The following is a 27,878-nucleotide window of genomic DNA, read 5'->3' as shown; positions in this document are numbered from 1 at the left end:
CCCCGTGAGGGGCTGGGGCTTTCCGGAAGTGACGCCGAGGCAGGGCGGGGCTCTCCTCCGGGTCCGGCAGCTGAAGCTCGGCGCTCGGCTTCTCCCTGCAGCGACGCCCCCTGGTCCCCCCGGTCCCGCCGCTGCTCCCGCCCCTTCAGCTCCTCGGCCGCGCCATGGGCACCCGCGACGACGAGTACGACTACCTCTTCAAAGGTGAGGCCGCGGGCTGGCGTACGGTCCGCGGAGCCCCCGTTCTTCGGGGTGTGTGTGGGGTGGGGGTGGGGGGCGGCCCGGGACTTCGCCCGGGGAACCCGAGTGCACTGAGGTGTGGACCTGCCTCGGCCCTTGGCTTTCGGGGGGGGGTGGTGTCCCCCGTCACGGAGTCCGTCTCCGCCCTACGCGGCGGGGAGGAGGAAGGGGGGGCGTCCCACCTCACGCTTGTCTCTTAGCCGCACCCCACAACCTCCCCCCCACACCCCCAAGGCCTTTGTAGCTGCCGGCTCTAAAATCGTGTCTTTTCCTTTCCCCGGGCTTTTTTGGGGGGGGGGGTTCTCCTGCTCCTCCCCCTCACATCCTCGCCCTGAACCCTCCCGAAGGCCCCAGCCCCCCCCCCTTTCGGCCTTCACTCGCGTCCCGGGCAGGTGGACGCCCCCTCCCCCTCTCCCCCCCACTAGGGCCTTACTCCCGTCCCGTCCCGTCCTGGGGGCCGGGGCTCTACCCCCCAGCCCCCCCCCCCACCGCTCTCGAGGTCAATGACCTCGCACTGTCCCTCCCTCCTTCCCTCCCTCCCCGCCGATCGGCAACTCTGGGCTTATCCTTTTCCCTCCTCAAATGGTGTTCGGGAGCTCCCAGTGCTGGTGGGAGGGAGGGAGGGAAGGAAGGAGGGAGGGAGGGCGGGCAAGGGAGGGTTGTCCATCACCCACGCGCGCGCACTTGTCGCAGTGACCCCGACAGGCCGAGGATGACTTCCCCCCACCTAGCCTCTCCCCCAGCTGTCTTACATCCACCCCGGGATCACTCTGTATTTATTCGGCTTGGGAGAAGAGGTTGCGGATGGGTGGTGGCTGTTATCCTTGCCAGACCTGAAGGCCCAGTTCCCGAACAGGAAAGGTTGCGCGCTGCACAAATACGAGCTTGCTTATCACTACGGGCTGGTTGCTTCCTGCTGCAACATTGGGAGGATCCAACAGGAAGGGAAGAGCTCTGGTTGGCCACAAACCTTTCCCAGACGGTGGGAAGGGGGAGGGGATTGTGTGCTCTTCGGGTCAAATTAAACATTTACTATAAGGTAGGGAAACGTAGTGCCCTTGAACAAAAACATCTTGGAGGATGGGGAGTGGATAGAAAGAATTGCTTTTTTGACTGAGTTTGGAAGAATCCAAGTCCTCCCCCTCCCCCCCCCTTTTCTTTTTAACCAACAAAGAGACAGGATACAGCTTTCAGTAAGAAGAGAGTACAGTAAACGCTTTTTTCTTTTCTTTTGGTTGGGTGAATGTCCTCTCACTTAGGCAGTCTTTCTCCGCTACTGAATGAGAAGGACAGCCACCAGTAGTGAGCCTGAACAAAGATCATTACCAGGAAGGAAGAAGCCATTGCGATTAAAGCCCTACTGTAGAGGGTGGAGTTTAAAGACTTGAGGATGTTTCTGACTGCCATTGGGTGATTCATTAAACAAGGCAGGAAGCATTGCTTTCCTTTACCAATACTTTGAAAGTGTTGTTATACTAACTGATGTATATACTCCATTGACACTCCTCTAAGATGAGTACTTGAGGGTATATTCAGTATCTAACCCCAACCCCATATTAGAAAGTGATTCACAGCTGAGAAAGTACCTAATTAATTTTATAAGTACAAAAAGAAGATCTGGTTATTTTCATACTGTTTACTGAAGTGATGTGAAATTATTCTTGGGAAACTTTGGAGTTTAGTTATTAAAGAGGTTTTTTTTTTTTTTTGATACTGTGTAATGGCAGTGGACAGCATCTACCTACCTCTCTACCTCCTAGCTACCTCTCTACCTAGCATGCAAGGCAAGTGCCCTACTACTGAGCTACACTCCTCACACTGCCTCTGGCCTCTGCCTTACAAAGTACAGAGTATGCTCCACCAAGGCAGGTGTTTGAACAAGGTAGACTGTTAGGTATTTCTCCTGTTGAGAACTCAAATGCAAATCACTTTTTTTTTCTTTCCTAAGGGTGTGTTATTCATCTTGGGCCAGCTTAAGGAATTTAAATTTAATTTTGGGCTTTAGCCCATCCTAACAGCCTTGCAGTTACATAGACCTGGGTTCAAATCCTGACTCAGATGTTAATTTTTTTTTTTTTTTGGTCCATCATGGACCTGCTCTCTGTCCTCATCTCTTCAGCTCAAAGCTAGTCCTCTACCACTTGAGCCATAGCACCACTTCCGGCTTTTTCTGTTTATGTGGTGCTGAGGAATCAAACCCAGGGCCTCATGCATGCAAGGCAAGCACTCGACCACTGAGCCACCTTCCCAGCCCTAAATATTTGTTTCTTGATCTTGAGACTTTTTTTTTTTTTTTTTGAGTTTTAATTCCTTCAGACAAGGAAATACTGTGAGCTGCTTTGCAGGACTGTTGGCAGGAGTGAGATGACTCAATATATGGTAATAATGTAAAAGAAGTTCAAGTAGTTCTTATTAGGCATTTTTAGCTTTAAATCTTTATAAGTTACAAGAGCAGTTAAGGAAAGCAACTTAAAACTAAAGAACTTCTGAAGTCTGTTTACACATGGATTATGATTTTATTTTGTTATACATTTTGCTACTTAAAATATGGTGTATAAGAAATTTCCACCTTTTATTTTTTTTAAGGCTCCAGGATATGAGTCACTTTATTTTACTTTTTGTGCCAGCTCTGGGGCTTGAACTCAGAGCCAGGGCACTGCCCCTGAGCTTTTCTGTTCAAGGCTAGAATTCTGCCACTTCAATCTGCAACTCTATTTTGAGCTGTTTGGTAGTCAATGGAAGATAAGAGTCTCATAGACTTGCCTACCTGGGCTGGCTTTGAAGCCCAGTCCTCAGATCTCAGCCTTCTCAGTAGCTAAGATTACAGGGGTGAGCCACCACCACCCAGCCAAGTCACTTTATTTTTAAACTTCAGTGCAGATTACTTGATTCCTTATTTATATAATGTTTTTAGGGTTATTCAATTATTTTTAAAATGAAGCAACAAAATTTTTATTTTAAAATCTCTTTCTACACATTTACTCACCTGAAGGAATTTTTTTTATTAATATGAGATAGGGTGGTATAAATTGGGTAAATGTTGGGAGAACAGGACTATTCTAAATTATGTAATTTGTTCTTGAATAAATCTTGGGGGGGTATGTGTGTGTGCATGCTCATGCATACTTATTCTGGGGCTTGAACTCAGGGCATAGGCTCTGGGTTTCAACATTTTTTGCACTCTACTATTTGAGTCATAGTTACACTTCTGGCTGTTTTGGTGGTTCATTGGAGATAAGAGTCTCACAGACTTTCCTATTGGGGCTGGCTTCAAACCATGATCTTCAGATCTGAGCCTCCCGAGTAGCTAAGATTATAAGCATGAGCCACTGGTGCCCAGTGAGCAAATCTTTTTCAGTTTGTGTGTGTGTGTGTGTGTGTGTGTGTGTGTGTGTGTGTCTGTCTGTGTGTGTGTGTTTGTGTTTTGAGACAGAGTCTCATGTAGCCCATCACAATTCTGCTTCAGCCTCCCAGTGCCTCCTGGATTATAAGCAAGTATCACAATTCCAGCTTGAACATTTAATCTTTTAACTTTTGATGGGTTATGGAGGCTTATTACTAATATTGCTATTTTGTCAGTCATAGGGCTTAAACTCTGGGCCTGAGTGCCATCCCTGAGCTCTTCTGTTCAAGGCTAGCACTCTACTACTTGGGCCACAGCTCCACTTCTGGTTTTCTGGTGGTTAATTGGAGATAAGAATTTCCATGGCTTTTCCTGCCTGGCTGGCTTTGAACTGTGATCCTCAGATTTCAGCCTCCTGAGTAGCTAGGATTACAGAGGTGAGCCATCGGCACACAACTTTACTTATTTCTTTTTGAAACAGATGACAACTTTTAATTTTGTATTTATGCACAGTGTGTTGGCTAAGGTTGTGTGGAGCACAGGTAAAGTAAGCAATTATCGTAGCTCTTGCTGTGGTGGATACCAGTCTGGTCTGAGCCTTGTTTTCTGAGTGTTTGGATGCATTGCCCATTGCTTAGGGCATTTTCTTTTGAGTTGCATTGAAGGTCAGTAGTAATCAACCATCAGCTGATTGCCAGTAGAAACCTCCCTATCTTGAGTTTTGTCAGTTTTTCTTTTACAACTTGGAGTTGAGCAACTCGAATTTTGCTGAATCTGAAAAACTTGTCCAGACTTTAGCCTTATTGAATACATTTTGTTTTAAAGACTTGGTGCAGTTTGACTATAATATAGAGTAGGAATACCTTCAAGCTTCTGAAAACCAGTATAAAAATGATCAGTTATTCTTTCAGTTAATATACTGATATACTGTGTAGTTTTCTTTTTTTTGGGGGGGGGGTCCAGTCGTGGGGACTGAACTCTGGGCCTGCGCGCTGTCCCTCAGCTCTTCAGCTCAAGGCTAGCGCTCTACCACTTGAGCCATAACACCATGTCTGGCTTTTTTCTGCTTATGTGGTGCTGAGGAATGGAACCCAGGGCCTCAGGCATGCAAGGCAAGCGCTCTACCACTGAGCCACCTTCCCAGCCCCTGTTTTCAGATTATTTGTTAACGATTCTAATGATCAATGTGTAGATGCTGTTATTTACCTTACACTTGTATGCTATTAAGTATCTATAATGGCATATATATTTTATATAGATAGTGGTGATTGTAAAAATGCTTAAATGGAAGTACTTTTAATGAGATATTAGTTATGGATAACATAGAAAAGTTACTTGCAGAGTCTACTTGTACTCCTTGAATGTCAGGGGTGTTCCTTTCTCCCTTTCCATTTCTCTTCTCCTTTTACCCTGTTTTATTAAATAAACCTTTGCTAGTCTTCAATGAAAGTAAAATGAGGGCTAGGAATGTGGCTTAGTGGCAGAGTGCTTGCCTTGCATGCATGAAGCCCTGGGTTGCATTCCTCAGTACCACATAAACAGAAATGGTACTGAGGCTCAAGTGGTAGAGTGCTAGCCTTCAGCTAATGAAGCTCAGGGACAGTCCCTGAGTTCAAGCCCCAGGACTGAGCGGGGGAAAAAAAAGAAAGTAAAGGGAAAGGAAAGTTACTTTAGATTCCTTTCTTGAATTGTAAGATATGATCATAAGGATTCTTGCATTTCAGAAAAGCCATTAAGAGAATGGAAGCGCAGCTCAGTGATAGTGTGGAGGCTTACTACATACAGGGCCCTGGGTGAGAGCGCCACACCATCACAAAGGAAAGAAAAAGAATAACAGTAACTAGATATTGTCAACTTTGTGAGAAAGCTATTGATTTGAAACTGTGAAATTTAGTTTTTAAAAAAAAAAACATAGCCAAGTGAATTATTTAATGTTGCTAAGGCACTTCATTTACTTTCATTCCATCCATTCATCTAGCCAAGCCTACCTGTTCTGGTCTCTAATTTGGTAGATGGATAGAGGCAGCTTTCCTTATTACATCACTTTTCAGCATGTTTCTGTCAATATTCTTCTTTTCTGTTGTTGTTTTTTATTTGTTGTTTGTTTTTTTGTGGTGGTGGGGGGATTGTACTCAAGGCCTTGTGTTTGCTAGGTAGGTGCAATACCACTTCTAGCTCTAGGAGTCACATTCTTACAGAACTAGGGTCTTCTGTTATTTCTGATATCCTTTAATAGGTTGGTTTTGGTGATCTGGTCCATGAGGTAATTTATTGAGGTAATTTATAATCTGTGTAAAACATCTATGAAATTTGAGTGTTTTTTTGGGTCCAGTCGTGGGGCCTGAACTCTGGGCTTGGGCGCTGTCCCTCAGCTCTTCAGCTCAAGGCTAGCGCTCTACCATTTGAGCCACAGTGCCACTTCCGGCTTTTTTTTCTTTTTGCTTATGTGGTGCTGAGGAATCGAACCCAAGGCCTCATGCATGCAAGGCAAGCGCTCTACCAACTGAGCCACCATCCCAGCCAATTTGAGTGATTTTGAATTGAGTGCTTCTTTTTTATTAAGATTAATTGATTACACTGAGATAAAATGCAAGAAACTTTGCTGATTAGTATTTTTTTTTTTTTTGAGTCCGGTCGTGGGGCCTGAACTCTGGGCCTGGGTGCTGTCCCTCAGCTCTTCAGCTCAAGGCTAGCGCTCTACCACTTGAGCCACAGCACCACTTCCAGCTTTTTTCTTTTTGCTTATGTGGTGCTGAGGAATCGAACCCAGGGCCTCATGCTTGCAAGGCGAGCGCTCTACCACTGAGCCACCTTCCCAGCCCCTGATTAGTATTTTTGTTATGGCATAAAGATGAGGTTGGTGAGATAATGAACTTAATCATTAAGAGTGGAAGTCAAGGGGGGCAGGGAAGGGAAAAAAAATGGGAGAATATGAGGGAGGGGTTAATACTGTTCAAAAAGAAATTACTCATTACCTGACCTATGTAACCATAACCCCCTAGATATATTAAATAAAAGGAGTGCGAGTCAAAAGGAAGGAAATCAAAACATGAAAGCGCTGGAGATTTTTTGTTTGTGGAGGAGGGTATGTCTTTTTTTTTTTTTTTTTAATATTCCAAAGGTGGTGTCATTCTGGATGTCTTGCTTAGTTGTTGTGTGCTTTGTGTTCAGTATGACTGGCTCCTGAATTGCTGACTGATGTGGGAGTGCCTTTGAACTAGCTATGTTCTAATCCTTTGGGCTTTCTACCTGTTCATACCTCCAGTGAGTATTCAGTGCTTGGGTGGAGCCACAGGTCATTTAAAACAAATCTTCTCACCTAAGGAGTAGCAATGAAGGTAATCTATTGATAGGTTGATTGTATTATTGTGATTATTTTTTGGTAGCAGTACACTTGATAAGCAGGGGCTTTGCCACTTGAGCTGTGCTGTTAGCCCATTAATTAATTTTATTTATTGTGCTGATCCTGGGGCTTGAACTCAGGGCCTGGGCTGTCTTTGAGCTTTTCTATTCAAGACTAGTGCTCTACCATTTGAGCCAGAGCTCCACTGCTGGCTTTTTTGGTGGTTACTTGGAGGTAAGTGTCTCACAGACCTTTCTGCCCAGGCTGGCAGATCTCAGCCTCCTGAGTGGCAAGGATTATAGGCAAGAGTCACTGACACTCACACCCCTTTTATTATTGCTCTTTGCCTGGGCATGCCTGAACTTTGATCCTCTTATTTCTGTTTGTCACTATGTGGAAATGACCATTATGCCTAGCTTTTTCTATTGAGATGGCGGTCTAGCCTTGACTGAGATCCCACATCTGTCTTTGTCACCACATCCTTGACAGCCTCTAATTGAATATAAAGTTAGAAAGAACCATTTTTTTGCTGCATGGAGGCACTGCTTGCCTGATGATTTTTATTTATTTATTTATTTTTGCTGAGTCAGCTGATGGAGGAAGCCAGAAATGATATGCATTTGATAATGTACTTTCCCTTCCAGAAGCCAGCTTGTCGCCGTTCCTGTGACAAGAAGTACATAATGGACTTGCTTTTTCCTCTGGTCAGAGTTGCAGGGAGTTATCCTACTTTTTTCCTTCCTCCCCTACTGCCCCACCACATCCCAATCTGCTGAGTAAGACATAGTCTTACTCTCTGGCATGTTTGATTTTCCAGTCCTGGCATCTAAGTGAAGCTAGTTAAGATAAGGAAGAAGCACTAGTTATTATCAGAAGGTAGAAATGGAAAATGCTTTAAAACAACTTACATGTTTTTGAAACCTTTATTTTGTTATATATATATTTTGTTTTATATATTATATATAATATGTTCACATATAGTTACATACATTTATATTTTAATCAGAATAATCCCCTCTGTTTGAAATTCGTGTGTGTGTGTGTGTGTGTGTGTGTGTGTGTGTGTGTGTGTGTGTGTGTGTGTGTGTGTGTGTGTGTGTGTGTGTGTGTGTGTGTGTGTGTGTGTGTGTGTGTGTGTGTGTGTGTGTGTGTCAGTTGTGGTACCTGAACTCTGGCCCTGGGCACTGTCCCTTAGCTCTTTAGCTCAAGGCTAGTATCTACCACTTGAGCCACAGCACTACTTCTGGCTTTTTCTGCTTATGTGGTGCTGAGGAAGCAAACCCAGGGCCTCATGCATGTGAGGCAAGCACTCTACCACTGAGCCATCTTCCCAGCCCCTTGAAATTCTTAAAAGTGTAATATCAACCTGACACCAGTGGCTCATGCCTGTAATCCTAGTTAATCAGGAGACAGAGACCTAGGGATTATAGTTTAAAACCAGGGCAGCCTTGCAGACAAATCCAAGATATTCTTTATTTCCAATTAACTATCCCCACTTGAGCTGTGGCTCAAGTGGTAATATGTTAGCCTTGAGCAAAAAAGTTTACTCAGGACAGTACTCAGGCCCTGAGTTTGAGCAACAGAACGGGCACACACACACACAAAAAGGGTGTAACATTACTTACTTGGAAGAAAAAGTTTATAGTAAACTACCTCATCTAGAAACCACAGGACTTAAATTTTGATCACAGCTTGTCTTTTTAAAAATTCATGGTCATAAATGAAGCATAAATCCTCCTTGTATTGACTTGAACTAACAGTATGTACAATTAATAGTTAGCTTCTTAGAGTTCCTGTTTAGTGAGGTGGAGCTGATTTCATTTTGGGAAGGGTATATAGCTTAATGCCAGTATGAGATGTACAACTGTTAAAAGTTGTTTTAAATTTCTGTATCCCAGCCAGACAGTTTATAGGCCAGATACCTCATATTTTATTTTATTTTATTTTATTTATTTTTTGGGTCCAGTCATTGGGCCTGAACTCTGGGCCTGGGCGCTGTCCCTCAGCTCTTCAGCTCAAGGCTAGCGCTCTACCACTTGAGCCACAGCGCCACTTCTGGCTTTTTTCTTTTTGCTTATGTGGTGCTGAGGAATCGAACTCAGGGGCTCAGGCAGGCAAGGCAAGCGCTCTACCACTGAGCCACCTTCCCAGCCCCTAAGATACCTCATATTTTAAATGGGTTTCTTCTTGTTATATCAGTCCTCACATCACACTTAGTCCTTGATGAAACTAATTAGGACATTTATTCTCTCCCAACCCACTAACATCCTTTATTTTCTGATATATTTTAATACTACAAATTTTTCATCTAGTTTAAGATTTATCTTTCAGCTTACTACCTTCTAAAGTCATAAGGTTAGTATTGAAGGTAATTAATGTCTGTTATCAAGTTCCCTAGTGTACCTTTGATGAAACTTGTGCTTTTAAGGACTGGGGAGTAGCTTAGTAAGAAAATACTTCTTTGCATGTATAAGGCCCCAGGTTTGATCCCAGCACTCCAAAATAGAGGGTAGGACAGGGTACTATTTCTGTGCTAAGCAGATGATGTATGGAAGTCATTATATAGGTGGAAACAGATTAAAGAATAAATTGGTTTTATAAGTGGTTAACAGGCCAAAAGCATGGACTGTTCAACATTCTGCCCTCATCTCTTTGTAAAAATCAAACATCCTATCTTTTTTTTAATGCATTTTAAAGCCAGACTACCATTCTGATGGTATGCTGAATGTATTTGCCTCATTCATTGGACATCAATTTCTTTATCTTTTCAGTTGTTCTTATTGGAGATTCTGGTGTTGGAAAGAGTAACCTCTTGTCTCGATTTACTCGAAATGAGTTTAATCTGGAAAGCAAGAGCACCATTGGAGTAGAGTTTGCAACAAGAAGCATCCAAGTTGATGGGAAAACAATAAAGGCACAGATATGGGACACGGCAGGGCAAGAGCGATACCGAGCTATAACATCAGCGTAAGTCTTGTGTTTTTCTTTTTTAAAGGTTTTGATAGTCTTGTGCTTTCATGCAGGCTGGCTTCAAATGATGTAGCCCATGCTAGCCTCTAACTTGTGATCTTCATGCCTTAGCTTTCCAAGTGTTGGGGTTATAGGTACGTATAGTTGTGCCCACCTTAAATTTGCAAGTTTTGTGAAGTAAGGTGCTATCAGATTACTTAATTACTTAAGGGTTACTTAAGACAAGCACTTTGATACCATCACTACAATCTGATAACTAAGTGACTAATGGACAGGTGTTCATACAGTGTGGCTATGCAGAGGGAGGAGTCATATTCTGGCCTTGGTAGAGGTTTCATCCTGCTCAGAACAGTGCTTATTTTAAAAGGGGGAAATTGCTTCTTTTTAGAATTTTTCATTTAATATTTTTGTACAGGCTGACTAAGAATGGTAGACTGTGGTGGCAAAACTGCTTATAAAGGGGACTACTGTACCATTTTAAAAATGTTTTTCTTTTGTTTTTGGGTTCAGTCGTGGGCCTGAACTCTGGGCCTGGGCGCTGTCCCTCAGCTCTTCAGCTCAAGGCTAGCGCTCTACCACTTGAGCCACAGCACCACTTCCAGCTTTGTTCTTTTTGATTATGTGGTGCTGAGGAATCGAACCCAGGGCCTCATGCATGCAAGGCAAGCGCTCTACCACTGAGCCACCTTCCCAGCCCAATGTTTTTCTTTTGAAGAATTTTAGTATTAGGGTTTTTTTTTTGGGGGGGGGGGTCAGTCATGGGGCTTGAACTCAGGTTTGGGCAGTCCTTGAGCTCTTTTGCTCAAGGCTAGTGCTCTACTACTTTGAGCCACAGCTCCACTTCGGCTTTTTAGTAGTTAATTAGAGATGAAAGTCTCACGGACTTTCCTGCCCCAACTGGCTTTGAACCATGATCCTCAGATCCTAGCTACTCCTGAGTAGCTAAGATTACAAGTGTGAACAATTAACACCAGCTAGGAATTCTTTTTTTTTTGGGGGGGGGTCCGGGGATAGGGCCTGAACTCTGGGCCTAGGTGCTGTCCCTCCGCTCTTCAGCGCAAGGCTAGCACTCTACCACTTGAGCCACAGCGCCACTTCCGGCTTTTTTCTTTTTGCTTATGTGGTGCTGAGGAATCGAACCCAGGGCCTCAGGCATACAAGGCAAGCGCTCTACCACTAAGCCAACTTCCCAGCCTCTATAAGCATGTTTTTTAAAAATACACGATCCAAGTCTTGATTTCTTCCTGGTGTTTGTGCCTATCTCAGCATAGTTGTTTTCTGATAGCTACTGTGTTTTTGTTTTCAGATACTATCGTGGAGCTGTAGGTGCCTTACTGGTCTATGACATTGCTAAGCATCTCACATATGAAAATGTGGAGCGATGGCTGAAAGAACTGAGAGATCACGCTGATAGTAACATTGTCATTATGCTTGTGGGCAATAAGAGTGATCTACGTCATCTCAGGGCAGTTCCAACAGATGAAGCAAGAGCTTTTGCCGGTCAGTAACTGGAGTTCCATAACAATACAGTGATTCTATATTTCTTACTATGTCTTAATGGCTTTGATACACCAGTGAGGGTATTCTTAATCTGTTCAAGTGTAAGTAGAATAGTGCCTTTACTATCCTAGAAGTTGAAGACATCATAGGTTATCTACTTTGGGAGGAAGGGGAGATAAGGAACGGAGTCGAGTCTTAACTGTATATCTCAGTCTTATCTGGATTCACTGTGTAGCCCAGGCTTCTTTCCAGCTTATAACCCTCTTTTCTCAGCCTCCCATGTGCTGGGATTACAGATGTGCACCACTGTGACTGACAGTTTTCTCTCTCTCATGTGGTCTTGGGTGTATCACATTCCCTGCTTTAAAACTTGGCAAGAAGCAGGGCACAGTGGCTCATGCCTGTAATCTTAGCTACTCAGGCTAAGATCTGAAAATTGTAGTTTAGAGCTAGCCTGGGCAGCAAAAGTCTGTGAAATTTTGATCTCCAATTTGCTACCCAAAAAGCCAGAAATGGAGCTGTGGCTCAAGTAGTAGAGCACTAGCACAAAAAAGCTCACAGACAGCACCCAGGCCCAGAATTTGAACCCCAGAATCGGCACAAAAACAAAGAAACTTTGAAAGAGATGGGGAAATAGCTCAGTGAGAGGAGAACCTGCTTTGCTTTGGGTAAAATTGTTGACTTCTTGCTGGATACAGATCTTTAGCTGGGGATGTAGCTCAGTGATAGAGTGCGTGCTAGCGTGTGCAAGGGACTGGGGCTCAGCTCCAGCAAACCTCCCCCCGCGCGCCCCCCCGCCCAGCTACAAGACTTGACAAAACTAAAATTTTTGTGTCTCCCCACAGAAAAGAATGGTTTATCATTCATTGAGACATCTGCTCTAGACTCTACAAATGTAGAAGCTGCTTTTCAGACAATTCTAACAGGTAAGACTTAGAGGTTTAGATTATAACAGTGGGAATTGAGGAACGGGAAGTTTTAGGAAATAAAATTACTTAGGAGAATACATCCTCTGAGAATGACTTAAGAGCTACAATAATAAGAGTAGTTTAGAGTGCAAAATTAGATACAACCTTTGTACTTTAGTCGTTCTAATTCACCTGACATAGTGGGAAAGAGTCTTTGAAAGTAGTTTGCTTGCTTACATTTAGTCCCACATGTACTCCCTACTTCATTGTCAGAGATACAAGTTATGTTTTAATTTACTTCTTATTTTTCTAATGTGCTTTTGGGATCACAGCTATAGAAAAATTTAAATGTCCTTCTGAAATTAAATAAGTAAAAACTAGCAAATATATATTTTAAAATATTAAAGAAAACAAAAAATGAATTTCTCCTATGATATATGACAGAAAAAGCAAAGTGTTCCATATAGATAGAATCACCTTGTGATCGCACACCAAAAGGTTCTAATCATTAATGGGAAGGGGTCAAAGTTTATGCTGTTGTAGAATGTGTGTAACTGGGTCAGTCTTCTGGATAAGAGAGCACACTTTCTTTGTTCTGACCCATATTTACCGTTACTTTATTGGAATGACCAAATTATTAGTAAACTTAAGTCTTTTTATTTTTTTGTGGTATTGGGGCTAATATTCAGGACCTTGAGCTTGCAAGGCGTGTGTGCTGCCATTTGAACCACAATTCCAGTCCCAAAAAGTACTTTGATACATTGTTTTTACATATATCTAAATGTATGCATTACTTTTAAGCACTTTCCAGGTAGAATATAGTCAACATATAATTGAAAATTCTGTATGTAGAATTGTTAGTTCTTCCAAGTATAATTAAATGAATTTCAATTTAGTTTTTGTATGTAGCACTAGTGAATAGATTTGTTTTTAAACCTAATTCTTATTTTACTGTAAAAGCATTGCCAGGCACTGTTGTAATCCTAGTTTCTCAGGAGGCTAAGACTTGGAGGATTAAGGTTTGAAACCAGCTCAGGCTCCCATCTGCAGTCAACCAGCAAAATGCTGGATTGGAGGTGTGACTCAAGTAGTAGAACACCAAGCAAGCAAGCCAAGTGAGCAAGCTAGGCCCTGAGTTTAAGTTAGTCCCTGATATGAGACAGGAGACTCAGGAGTAAAGCCTAGGAATTAAGCTTGGCCTGGGTTCTAGTCCTACCTGTATACATTACTTATTCTTTTGAGGTCTCACTTTCCTTATTCAAATATATTTTGGGAGTTGTTATTTCCACTTTGGGAGAGGGCTTGTGTGTTGAGATATGATTTGATGTGTTACGATGAAAATATTATGTTCCTTCTTAAAGATTTTTTTTTTGTCTCAAATCCACTGAAAAGAGTGACCTGACAGTGAGAACCTCCAAAACTCCAAACATATTTATGAATTAGTGGCTATAAAGTCCTTAACTCTCCCTACACAGTTTGGATATTAGTGGCTAAATTATAGTTAAAGGATAAACAAAACCTTGTTAGAACTACTGCATACCTATTTTATTAGGTAGGCTGATGCGCTACCACTTGAGCCACAGCTCCACTTCTGGCTTTTTCATAGTTGATCGGAGGTAAGAATCTCATGGACTTTTCTGCTGGGGCTGGGCTGACTCCAAATCCCAATCCTCAGATCTCAGCCTCTGAGTAACTAGGATTATAGGCTAGAGGCAATAGCAGCCAGCTAAAATTGTTTTCTGTTATCTGAACAGTAACTAAAAGAACTAGAGTTTTTCAAATGAAGAGTTTTTGGAACACAATAACTTTTCTTTAGAATCTTTTCTCTATGGAGTTTCATTGTGCATTGTTTCAAGCAAGGCAGATTTGATAAACCATGCAGTGTTTCTGCAAGTCTTACTGTTTTTTCTTTGTAACCTCTTATGTGGATTTGGTTGAGTCAATGTGTGGAGTAGTAAATGGAGATCCAGGAATTCTAGGGGTTTACTTTCTTTAAAAAAAAAATATTTTTATTGTTATTATTAAGGTGGTATACAGAAGGGTACTGTTTCATAAGTCAGGAAATGCGCACATTTCTTTGGTGCAATGTTACCCCTTCACTCTCCCTCTCCCCCAGTTTTTCCCTCCTGTCCATGCCTACAAGTGGTATAATTTCTAGGGTTTTACTTTTTTTTTTTAGTTGGTCCTGTGGCTTGAACTTTGGGCCTGGGCACTGTCCCTAGTCTTTTGATCAAGGTTAACGCTCTACCACTTGAGCCACAGCACCACTTCTGGCTTTTTCTGAATAGTTTATTGGAGATAGAGAGTCTCATGGACTTTATTTCCCCGGCTGGCTTCAAACTAGGATTACAGGCATGAGCCACTGGCACCAGGTGGGTTTTTTACGTTTTATTTTGCCTCAACTCTCTGTGTAACTAAGGTCATTGAACTCCCCAGGTCTTCACATTCACAGTGTTATACAACAGTTACATTACAGTATAGGTCTGTGAGTGGTTGAAGGCTTCTGAAAGCTGCTTGAAAAAAACTTTTTTTTGGTCAGTTGTGGGGCTTGAACTCAGGGCTTGGGCGCTGCTATCCCTGAGCTGTTTTGCTCAAGGCTAGTGCTCTATCACTTTAAGCCACAGCCGCACTTCTGGTTTTTGAACGTTTTATTGGACATTAAAAAACAAAAGAGAGAGTCTCTTAGGGACTTTTCTACAGAGGCTGGCTTCGAACCTCGATCCTAGATCTCAGCCTCCTGAGTTGTAGGATTACAGGCGTGAGTCACTGGGCCCACCTGAAAAAAACAAACTGAGGCAAGCATTGTTGATGCATGCCTGTAATCCTTGAACTTGGGTGGCAGAGGAAGGATGCAGAGCTTTATGCTATCTTGGGTAGAGATTATAAGACCACTTGTTTCATAAACAAAAGCAAAAGGGCATAGCTGGAGAAATAGAGCTTTTGCTCTAGTGATTGATCACCAACACTGTAAAACTAACTAAAAAAAGATAGATAGACAGACAGACAGACAGACAAACAGACGTGGAACAGAAAAAGGGAAGGAAGAATGGAGGAGGAAAGAAACTTGGAATGTGGCTCATGCCTATTATTTTAGGACTCAGGAGGCAAAAAGGAAGATAGCAGGTCCAAGACCAGTCTAGGTTGTATAGCATGAGCCCATCTCAAGGCAAAACAAAACACCAAAAAACAACCCCGCTCCCCCCCCCCCAAAAAAAAAAAGGAAGGGAAAGGGGAATATTTTAGGAAGTCCTCAGTGTTGGATTTTTTTTTTAAAATCGTGATAAGTAGGGGTTTGAACTCAGGGCCTCATACTTGCTAGGCTACCACAATACTTCTGAGCCATGCCTGAGCTTCAATCTCCCTTTCTTTTTACAGTCTTGGTGGGGTCACACGTTTGTGTCTCTATGCCAAGCCTTCCTTCTGTTCAGTCTTAAAGGTTTTTCTGCCCGTGCTGGCCTCAGACCACAGTCCTCCCAGTCTCAGCCTCCCAAATCACTGTTGTGCCATAGTACCCAGTTATGGGTTGAGAAGAAGTTGTATGAATTTTCTGTCCAAGCTGTCCTCAAACTGTGATCCTCCTGTTCTCACCCCCCAAATAACAAGGATTACAGATGTGAGCCTCTAGCACCCAGTCATTGTTGGGATTATTTTTAATGTTCCACCAAATCTTCTCACTCTATCATATTTATTTTGATCAAATTTCTAGCCTACTTATTATGATACTACGATAAAGTCAAATCCTTAGTTAACTATGGTGTATCATTTTAGCAACAAACTTTTGTTCACTCAAACATAAACCCTAAACAGCAGTTATACATGTTTAAGTTTGAGCTTTTCTGTCCTTGAAGATTAGTTTCTGCATACTGTTTTTTTAAAAAAACTTTTTATGTGTTTTTTATTTAAAAATACTGTACAGAGGGGTTTCAGTTACATGAATAAGGTAATGAGTACATTTCCTATGGAGCATTGTTGCCTCCTCCTTTTTATCCCCTACCATCCCTTCCCTCCCTCCTTACTGTTGATTGAAAGCAAAGGTTTTTAGTGACAACTTTGCTTATTGTATTCAATGTCGCTTGTGCTTCCTCCATAAATTCCAATGTATGGCAGCACACTTCTGTGTTGTGCAGATGTTAGGATGTTTTCTCTAAACATTTCTTCCTCTAATATGCCAGTGTGTGCGTACTAATGCATAGAAAAGACAGGAAAAGGCTTAATTCCAGGGAGTTAATTCTACCTTAAATTTTATTAAATTTTTATTAGGGGAACATTTACATTGTATTTTGATGTTGCTAGAAGAAAACACAACCATTTAATTTAAAAAAATTATTTATTTTTGCCAATCCTGGGACTTGAACTCTGGGCCTGGGCACTGTCCCAGAGCTGCTTTTGCCAAAGGCTAGTGCTCTACCACTTGAACCACAGCCCCACTTCTGCCCTTTTCTGGTGGTTAATTGGAGATAAGAGTCTCATGGATTTTCCTACTTGGGCTGGCTTGGAACCATGATCCTCAGTTCTCAGCCTCTTTAGTAGCTAGGATTACATGTGTGAGTCACCTGGTGCCCAGCCCCATTTAATTTTTAGTATGCAAAATTATTTAGTATTGGAAGATTTACATTATTTAATGTAATTTTATTTATTTTTTGTTGGTTGTGGGGCTTAAACTCTAGAGACTGAGTGCTGTCCATGAGCTCTTTTGCTCAAGGCTAGCTCTGCCACTTTGAGCCACAGTGCCACTTCCAATTTTCTGGTGGCTAATTGGAGATAATAGTCTCATGGACTTTCCTGTCTGGGCTGGTTTTGAACCTGGATCCTCAGATCTCAGCCTCCTGAGTAGCTAGGAGTACAGTGTGAGCCACCAGTACCTAGCCTGTTTGGTTTTGTGGAAAAGATCAAAGCCAGGACCTGGAGCAAGTTTAGTAACTACTCTATCAACTCACCTCCATCCTCAGTCATCTATATTTTCAATATTCTCTTTTTTTTCTTTTAACTTAGTTTTTTTTTTTTTTTTTTTTTTTACAATTTCAGAATTAATGAAAACTTCAGTAATAGTACAAAGAACTTACAAATACTCTTTACCCATGTTTTTCAAATGTTAGTATTATTTTACCATTTGCTTTTTTTCTCTTTTTTAAGTAAGTTTGTTTTCGCACTTGAACCATGGAAGCAAAAGTGGCATATACTATGTTGTTGCCCTTTCATCCTTAAGTATTTTTCAGGATATATTTTCTAAAAACAAGGATATACTCTTTTATAACCATCAAAATTAGACAGATAATATTGCCACAACAGTGTTTATCTATGGACCACACTCAGATTTTGGCAATTGTTCGATTCAGGTCCTTATTTGCTAAAAAAAAAAAGAAGAAGTCTGGGAGTACATCATGCTTCATTCAGCTGTCCTGTTTCTTTAGTCTTCTTAAATCTGAAAGAGTTCCTTCACTTTTCTTTTGTTTATTGACCTTGACATTATTGAAGGGTACAGGCCTGTAGTGTTTCTTAGTTTGAATTTGATTAAATTCAGATTATACATTTTTGGAGTGTGATAAAAATATTTTCAGTTCCTATTAGGCTGTGAGAACTGATTTTTTTTGGTTAAGGTGATATCAGACAGTGTTCCTCAGGTACTTCATAAGTTCAAGGTAACTCTTTAGTATGAAGACTTATTATTTATTTATTTTTGGTGGGACATGGGGCTTGAATTAAGGGCCTTGGCTCTGAACATTTTCACTCAAGGCTGGCATTCTACCACTTTTAAGCCACAGTGCTACTTCCAATTTTCTGGTAGTTAATTGGATATAAGCGTCTCACGGACTTTCCTCCTGGGTTGGCTTCAAACTGGAATCCTCAGATCTCAGCCTCCTGAGTAGCTGGGATTGCAGGTGTGAGCCACTGGTGTATGTTGTGGCTGAAATAGTTTTAATTCACCTAGCCTTTTGGCTATTTTAGAACTTGGTAAGGTTTTTAGGAATTAACTTTATTTCAGTAGTGAGTCTTTTAATTAGGGATAGTAGTTGCTTTATTGTTGGCACAATCCTTCAAATACATTGTGATTCAAACTGGAATATAATTTGACCTACAAATGAGCAGTGGGATTAGAAAGATCTAACAGATGAAGAGTTTCTACCTAGGCTGTAGTGGAATAATTAATGTTCATGCTATTTTCTCAGTTTTTGGAGAGACTAACAATTTTAACTTTTCTTGTTTGTAAAGAAAACTTTCCTAATTTGGAAACAGTTACATTTCATCTCCTTAGAATTTCTTTGCTCTTTGATCCACATTTCCATTAGAGGAGAAGTAGGCATATATGCTTTTTATTTAGCTTCAGTTATATTCAAAGCTGTCTTGCATTAATGTTTTACTTTATAGTTAAATCTCTTACAAGAGATCCTGATAAAGAGATCTCTTACAAAAGAATGATAAAGCAGGATCCTTTTCTTTCTAACCATAGCTAACCTTTGGACATCTTGAAAAAAGTACAGCATAGGAATCATTACATTTACTTGGTTCAGGAGAACATGCTTTGAAAGAGGGAAATACTGTACTTGCTTCTGATTTAGCAAGTTATGAAACAACCTTCTGTAATCAGACAGCAACTAGAAGGTACCCACTTCCTATTTCCTTATCACTTTTTTTTTAAACACACTTGCTAGGAGACTTAATTATGGAAACTCTTAAAGGTATTTAAACCGAAAAGAATAAAAGGTTTTTGATTTTTCTGACCAGCATTTTTCTCTTTATTCCCCTGCTTGTGTTTCTCTTTTTCTTTTCCTAATGAGCAGACATCCTTTTGGCAACTAAAGTAAGTGCAGCAATAATCTATTTCTGAAAGTATGCAGTACTTGCAGAGTTTCACAACACTGCTCAAATATCTTGCTTTGTAATGAGATCTCTTTAATCATTTACTTCTATATTCTCTGAGGCCTGACTTTGCCTCTCTTATATGTATTTGCTTTTTTTGTTAGTAATTATTTTGTTCGTCTACTTTATCCTCAAAACAACTTGTAAAAAATTAATACCTGTAGTAGTCACATATTTAATCAGTTACCCTTGAAATGACCTGTTTAATATTAGAAAACAAAGAATGAATGAATGTTTAAATACCAGTACCTCAAAAAAACAACAAAAGAGCTGAGGTGGGGGGCAGGTCTAACTTAGTGGAGGAGAATGTGCTTAGCATGTGTGAGGCCCTTGGTTCTATCTGTAGCACCAAAAGAGGGTAGGAGGGGAAAGAATGGTATAGTTTAACTACACACACTGATGATCATCTTTGTTCCTAGCCACTGGCCTGATAGAAGGGTAAATCCTTTTCTTTGCCCTTGATATACTCCCATCCAGCTTTTTTGTGTGTGTGGTCCTGGAGCTTGAACTCAGGACCTGGGCTCTGTCCCTTAGCTTCTCTGCTTAAGAACAAGGGTAGTGCTCTACCACAGCCATAGTGCCACTTCCAGTTTTTTTCTGACTAGTTTACTGGAGCTAAGAGTCTTTTCTTTTTTTGCGGAGGGATGGGGAGGTCTGGTCGTGAGGCCTGAACTCTAGGCGTTCTACCACTTGAGCCACAGCGCCACTTCCGGCTTTTTTCTTTTTGCTTATGTGGTGCTGGGGAATCGAACCCAGGGCCTCTTGCATGCAAGGCAAGTGCTCTACCACTGAGCCACCTTCCCAGCCCGAGCTAAGAGTCCTCTCCAGGCTGGCTTCAAACCATGATCCTCAGATCTCAGCCTCCTGAGTAGCTAGGGTTACAGGCGTGAGCCATCTGCACCCAGCTCCATCCAGCTTTTCAATGTAAAAGATCATAGAGACCCTATTCTTTGTGTGTATGCTTTCTTTTTGGACTTTCATCAGTAGCTTATTTTGAGTATAGTCTAGTTTTTCCACTAGTGCTTCTTGATACTTGAACCATCCTCAACCGTCTTAGACATGAAGTTTAGTTTGTTTATTTATCTGTCTTTGGGAGGGTAAGAGGAGGCACAGAAATGGAGGGACAAAGGGTGAACAAATACAGCAGTAGTACTCATTGGACACTATGTTAAAAATGAACTATACAAGCACAACTATGTTTATTGCAGCATTATTTACCATAGCTCAGATAGGGAACCCAGATGCCCCTCAGTAGATGAATAGATCAAGAAAATGTCATACATACATACATACATACACACACACACACATACATACATATATATATATATGAATTCTATGCTTCCATCAGAAAGAAAGACATCACCCCATTGGTTAGGAAATAGACTTGGAAGAAATTATATTTAAGTGAAGTAAGCCAGGCCCAAAGAAACAAAGGTCCCATGGTTTCCCTTATTTGCAATAACTAGTATGTCTAGGACAAGCAAAAAAGGTCAAAAGCTATGTATATATGACCATATAAGATGATGTTAAGCGAAATGAACCCCAAGATAGGGACACGAGTGTGGGTTTTTTTCTTGCTATTCTTTTATAATGTGATTTTTTTGTTTCTTTTGTATGTTCTCCCCCCATGGTATAACCCCTGTTTTCACTGTATTTGATTCCAGTGCCCTGCATCCTAGTGTATACATTTTTGGGGGGACGGGGGGTGGTCGTGGGGCTTGAACTCTGGGCTTGGGTGCTATCCCTGCACTCTTCAGCTCAAGGCGAGTACTCTACTGCTTGAGCCACTTCCAGTTTTCTAGTGGTTTTTATTGGAGATAAGAGTCTCATATACTAGCCGGGCGCTGGTGGCTCTCGCCTGTAATCCTAGCTACTCAGGAGGCTGAGATCTGAGGATCACGGTTCAAAGCCAGCCCGGGCAGGAGAGACCGTGAGACTCCTATCTCCAATAAACCACCAGAAAACCGGAAGTGGCGCTGTAGCTCAAGTGGTAGAGCGCTCGCCTTGAGCTGAAGAGCTGAAGGACAGCGCCCAGGCCCAGAGTTCAAGCCCCACGACCGACAAAAAAAAAACAAAAAACAAAAAAAAAAAAAAAAAAAAAGAGTCTCATATACTTTCTTGCCAGGGCTGGCTTTGAACTGCAATCCTCAGATCTCAGCTTCCTGAGTAGCTAGGATTACAGGCATGAGCCACCGGTGCCCGGCTTTAGTATATACATTTTTATAATTTGGGGAGGGGAAGAGAACTAGCTAAATGCTTAAATAAAGATACAGGTTGACCCATTGTAACAATGAGATGTACAAGACACTGTGTTGGAAAAGAACTTTACAACTTGGTGGGCGGGGAGGGGAGAGGTGGAGAGAGAACGGATGGTAGGGGAAAAACAAAGGAGGAGGTAACAATGCTCGATTGGATATGTACTCATTACCTTACTCAAGTAACTGTAACCTCTCGGTACAGTATTTTTACATACTTAAAAATGAACTATACAGCATGTGGTTGGGGACAGGAAGGGAAAACTGGGAAAGAGCAAGGGAAGGAATGACATTGTCTAAAAAGAAATTTACTCATTACCTGACTTAAGCCACAATAACCTCTCTGTACATCACCTTTATAATAAAAAAAAAAGACATAAAATTTAAGCTGGCCACTGGTGGCTCATGCTTGTATTCCTAGCTACTCTGGAGGCTGAGATCTGAGGATGGAGGTTCAAAGCTAGCCCAGGCAAGAAAGTTTCTGAGACTCTTATCTCCAATTAACCACCAGAAATGGGAACTGGTGCTGTGGCTTAAGTGGTAGAGCGCTGGCCTTGAGCCAAAAAGCTTAGGGCCAATGCCAGGGCCCAGAGTTCAAGCCCCACGACCAAACAAAACCAAACATTACCAAAAAACCCATGAAGTTTAGCTTTCCCTCCCTCCAAACAAACGCAGGAAATGGTACATAGCTGTATTTTTGTTAATTTACATATTAATTTCACTAATGCTTGCGTTAGAGAAAATGTAATTCCATCAACGTGTGCTTCCTTTTTTCTTGTGGTTATGGGGCTTGAACTCTGGGCCTAGGTGCTGTCCCTCAGCTCTTCAGCTCAAGGCAAGTGCTCTACCACTTGAGCCACAGCTCCACTTCCCGTTTTCTGAGTCGTTTATTGGAGATAAGAGACTGGGGGAGTTTCTCGCTGGCTTTGAACCACGATCCTCAGATCTCAGCCTCTTCAGTAGCTAAGATTACAGGCATGAGCCACCATCACCCAGGCATATGTTTCCTTTTAAGTTTTTGTTTGTAAAGTTTCCAACATACCCATTGGAATGGTGTGATCTCTCATGTAGCTGTCAACAACTGCTCATCTTGACAGCCTCATCTCTCCCCCATTATAGTGAAATAAATGCCAGATAGCTATTTCGATTATATGAATTTCAGCATGTATATATAAAAGATTAAGACTTAAACTCATAACACCATTAAAAAATTTGGCAGTAATTCCTTTGTCATCTGTAACCCAAGCAACATATAAGTGTCCTGACTCATATTTTTCTTAAATTTTAGTTAATTGAAATATTCATATATTATAGTTGGTTGATATGTTATTGGAGCATTTGACAACACATTTCTGTTCCTTCCCTAAAAGTTTAGACAGTATTACAGATAATATAATGAACAAGTATCCTTTATCCAGAATCATTTTCGCTTTTTACCACATTTGGTTTATTTTTCCGTGCTTATATATACACCCCATTCCTTTTCAGCTTTGGAAAGTAAGTTATAGACTTTGTAACTAAGTATTTAGACACTGAATATTAGTTTACTGAATATTTATTTGTTGTCATAAAAACCAAGCATTCTCTTACTTAAGCAGATGTTGTATTTATGCAGCATTTTGTAATATGTAGTCCATACTCAGATTTCTCCAAAGTGTATTCATGTCCTTCATAAATTTATTCCTTAATTTTAAATCCAAGGCCAAGTCAAGGATCACAGGTTGTATTGATGTAATGTTTTATATCTGAGGTATCATATAGAATTGCTAGTAGCCACAGGTTGCTACTTAGCATAGGCAGTATGACCCATGGTTGAATAATTAGATTATAAATGTTATTTACTTAAGCTGGGCCATTGGCTCATTCCTATTATAATAGCTAATTGAGAGATTGAATTAGAGAGGATCAGGATTCCAGGACAGTCCTGTTTAGAACAGGTTGGGAGACACCATCTCAACATAAGAAACCAGCCCAGCTGTGATAGAAAGCCTAAAATAGGGGATTGTGGTCCAGGCCAGTGCCTGGGCAGAAGCAAAAATAACCAGAGGAAAAAGAAAGGTCTGAAGGTATGTTTCAGCTCTAGGTGAAGAACTGCTGAGCAAGCACAAGGTACTTCAAACCCCAGTTTTTTTTTTTTTTAAGCTATTTTATTTTAAATAGGTACTAGCACAGATAGCTCAGATTTAGACCATTTATCCTAACATTCTTTTTTTTTGGGGGGTGGCGGGGGGTGTCCGGTCGTGGGGCCTGAACTCTGGGCCTGGGCTCTGTCCCTCAGCTCTTCAGCTCAAGGCTAGTGCTCTACCACTTGAGCCACAGCGCCACTTCGGGTTTTTTCTTTTTGCTTATGTGGTGCTCTACCACTGAGCCAACTTCCCAGCCCTATCCTAACATTCTTGATTTACTTGTATTCTCATAATTCACTTTTAATTGCCAGGAATACATGGTGTTGTGAATAGGAATGTATTATGTCTCTCTTAGTAAATCATAGTAGGAGGCTTAATTAAGTTTGTCTTGTTTTAGAATTCAAACACCTTTTGAAGGATTTTTAGTTGCTTTTTCAATTTTCATTATTTTTTTGTAAAAAGAACTGGGAGTTCAAAGATAAATAAGATACATTTTCTCTGTTCTTAAGGGGTTTATAGGACTGGAAGTGTTGGGGAGATATGGCTGAAGTCATAGAATGCCTGCTTAGCAAGGGCAACAACATTTATAATCTATAGTCAGGCAATGAAAAATTAAAATCAAATAAAATGTGTTACACAGTAGGGAAGTTTAATGACATTAATGCAATTTCAAACATCTATATTGTCTGTGCTGGAGATAGGGTAGTAAATAAGACAAGATATAGTTTTACTCCTAAAGCTTAATGTTGAGTGGAAGGGAGCAGAAACTGAAGAAGTGTCATGAGGGACTGGGAATGTGGCTCGATGGTAGAGTGCTTGCCTAGCATGCATGAAGCCCTGGGTTTAATTCCTCAGTACCACAGAAATAGAAAAAGCTAGAAGTGGTGCAGTGGCTAATGTGGTAGAGTGTTAGCCTTGAGCAAAAAGAAGCTCAAGGATAGTGCCCAGGCCCTGAGTTCAAGCCCCAGAACTGGCAAAAGAAAAAAAAAAGTGTCATGAAAGCAAAATGGAGTTTGCATATAAAATGTTAAGTTACTATAGCTGGAGTTTTAGTCCACTGGTCCAAATTTGAGGTTTCTACAAGTTACATCTGGCCATTTGCCCCCAATCCGAAATAGAGATGAGTTGTAGTAGAGGGCAGGGAAGGGGGAACTGTGGGGAGAGGTGAAGTAAATACGTTAGCCCTTCTTCCCTGTGCAGACATGCGGTTTAGCTATAAGTGATGAAGAATGGTAGGGGGAAGGGTTATGTGTAATTATTAAACAGTTGAGTCACAAGTATGGTCTGGTCAGAAGTGGTCTGGTTGCTCATTATCTCAGGATTGGTCAGACTGGGCCTTTTATTTGAAGAAAGCCTTTGTTACCTGGGTGGGGTGTGTTAGGGCAGGGGGCTTCCATTCCTATCACAGGTGCAAGGTAACTGCAGAGAGACAAGAGATAGAAAATGAAGGCAGGATGCCAAGCTTTATCTTTCTAATTACCCTTCAGACATTTGCAGGCCCAACTGAGGAGTCAGTATTTTTTCACCAAAAGCCTGTTACATTACTGATACTGAATTAACTTATTTGATAGTGTAGATTTATTTATTTTTCCACAATGTTAGTGTATATGGTCCTTTTTATGTGTAAGTAAATAGTTTTGTAATTTAATTCAGATCTATAAACTATGTAATGCACTTCAAACCAAGATTTGTTTAATTAAGTGGTGATCCTTTCCCTCTGAAACTGTAAAACCCTTAGGTTCTCTTCTTAACAGGACAATTGTTAAAATCACAGGCTGATTCTAAGTAGTGACTATTTGAAAATAATATATATATATATATATATATATTCTATATTTGGTGTATCATCTCTCTTTTATTCAAACTCTTTATGGGTTTATTCAGACTAAGCGTTTTTCTCTCTTCTTCTCATTCAGAGATATACCGCATTGTTTCTCAGAAGCAAATGTCAGACAGACGTGAAAATGACATGTCTCCAAGCAACAACGTGGTTCCTATTCATGTCCCACCAACCACTGAAAATAAGCCAAAGGTGCAATGCTGTCAGAACATCTAAGGCGATCCTCTGCTCCCCTAGAAGGCTGTGTATAGTCCATTTCCCAGGTCTGAGATTTAAATATATTTGTAATTCTTGTGGTCACTTTTGTGTTCTTACTTACTTCCTCATACTTATAGATTTCTCCATGTCTTACGTCTCTTGATTTTAGCTTTATAAAATCATCCACTTTGTCCCTAATGACTGCAGCTGTTTTTCATGCTATGGCTTCAGTAGCCTTAGTTTAATAAACTGAATGTTTGAATTCCTCAATTATTGTTTACTTTTCATCATGGAAGCCTGTCTCTGTAGAACATAATAGAACTTGAAGCTTAGACCCACTGGTCTTGATGAAATCAAAGATCTTAAAAACAAGTTATTATTTTGCCACAAAGCAGCTTATGTAATACACTTTTCTCAGTGTAGTGTATATTTTGACAAACATAAGAATTGCCCTATAAACATAACAGGATTTTGAGAGCTTGAAAATTTTCCATTAGTCTAGAAGTCACTGTCTAAAATGCCTTAATAAGTTTATGTAGTAAATTTTGGTTTTTAATTCTTGTAAGCATCAAAGCCGATTAAAGAGTGGGCTTTTTTTTTCTGAGCAAGAATTACCTTAAACACAAAGTCTGTTGTGGTTATGATAGGGGTATGGTTATAGGACCCAAAATCAAACAATGCTGCCTAGCAGGCTGGGAACTGGAGAGACTGGTGGAAATTCCATCCAAGGTGACTGCTGCAGTGCTCAAGCAGCCCAAGTAATTTATCTGAGTTCACTTCCCAGCAGTAGATTATGTGGCATTTTATTGCTCATACAATAACTGGCTTAATGCCGGTAATATCAAGTTTTGAGATGTTAATTTTTTTTAAAACCTTTCCAGTATGTGAAATGCAACCTACTTTTATCACTATATCCACCAGCAAGCATGGATAGTTATTTTAACAATGCTAATATTTGAGGTTTGCAGTGTACTATGGGATACAGTCCAGTTAGATCTTTGGTTTTAGTATGTCTAAAGAATCTAGTGAGAGGTTAATTTATGCTTAAGTGGTACCACTTAAAGGCATGTATTCTTTTAGTATGTAAAATGAAATAGTACTTTGAGTTTAAGTAGAATGCACTTAGGCATTATAGAGGCCTGGAATAATTTTTTTCCACTACATAATTGCAATCAATGGAGTAACTAGTTTCTCATTCAGAAGTATGCACACTAACATTTAGTTTTACTTCCTTATGGATAGTATTAAGCACTTAATCTGCAGTTTTCTATAAGTTGTCACCTGTAGGGATACTATTCAGGATGATGGGATATCCAAGGAAAAAATATATACATGTAGGCTTGCGTAGATTGCTGCATTTCCTAATTAATCTCCTGTCTTTTGCGGTGCTCATGATGTGTAGGGCACACGGAAGGCATTGCTATAGTCAGTCATTCCGGTTTTCTTTTGTAGTCCTTTTATTATTTTAGTGTATTGGTTATAAAGATACTATATTGTCTGTTTGTAAATTGCCACTTTGTATTTTATGCATGCTCTGTAACTTAATTTTTTTAGTTAATAATTTGGAATATATTCTCATCTAATAAACAGTTATAGGGGGACTGACTATTCCTTACGTTGTCAGATTATATTTTTCCTAGTACATTGGGTATAGCTGTGGAATACTTGATTCTGATGAGTAAGAACATAGGTCATTGCATTATGGAGATAACGTAAGAGTTGGAGGTGTCAGTGTGAATTCAGGTTTGATTTTAGACCTGTAGTTCAAGTGCACTTTTCTTGGGAAAAGTATTACTAGAAATATTAATGAAGAAGTCTATGTATGTTAAATGTTTTCAGACCCAGGAAAACGCTCCATCTGTTTTATTCAAAATTGCTAGTATTTTTTCCCACAAAATTACTTTAAAAAGAGAAAGTAAGTAATGAATCACAAATGAACAAAGTAACTTTTAATTTTTACCAGGGATAAACTTAAATATTGCTTAAGCATGGTTAGATTTTAGCATTCCAAACAACATTAGGTATAGAAAATGACTGCATTTCAACAAGTCTTTCTTTTGAGTAGTCCCTCAGAAGACAAATTGTCTTAGAAACAGTTTTATAATTTTATCTACCTGGGGCTGGGAAGGTGGTAGAGTGTTTGCCTAGCATGCATGAAGCCTTGCGTTCAGTTCCTCATAAACAGAAAAAGCCAGAAGGCACTGTGGCTCAAGTGGTAGAGTGCTAGCCTTGAGCAGAAGAAGCTCAGGGACAGTGCCTAGGCCCTGAGTTCAAGCCCCAGGACTGGCAAACAA

General features: G+C 40.7%; 1 protein-coding gene and 1 non-coding gene across 2 annotated transcripts; one reads left to right on the top strand and one right to left on the bottom strand.

Annotated features, from left to right (window-relative positions):
* Positions 1-45: 45 nt before the first annotated feature.
* Rab11a (RAB11A, member RAS oncogene family) lies at positions 46-27,199 on the top strand. Its single transcript, XM_069995102.1, has 5 exons — positions 46-204; positions 9,698-9,893; positions 11,203-11,396; positions 12,242-12,322; positions 25,463-27,199. The coding sequence occupies exons 1-5, from the start codon at positions 165-167 to the stop codon at positions 25,600-25,602; spliced, it is 651 nt and encodes a 216-aa protein (XP_069851203.1). The 5' UTR covers positions 46-164; the 3' UTR covers positions 25,603-27,199.
* Positions 19,896-19,960, bottom strand: Trnaa-ugc (transfer RNA alanine (anticodon UGC)). Its single transcript has one exon. It is a non-coding gene; the product is annotated as a tRNA-Ala (tRNA).
* Positions 27,200-27,878: the final 679 nt, after the last annotated feature.

Source organism: Dipodomys merriami, unplaced genomic scaffold (assembly GCF_024711535.1).
Source record: "Dipodomys merriami isolate MVZ:Mamm:240054 unplaced genomic scaffold, mDipMer1.0.p SCAF_48, whole genome shotgun sequence".
NCBI lineage: Eukaryota > Metazoa > Chordata > Mammalia > Rodentia > Heteromyidae > Dipodomys > Dipodomys merriami.
The sequence above is the reverse complement of the archived record's forward strand: the minus strand, read 5'-3'. Positions and strand labels throughout refer to the sequence as shown.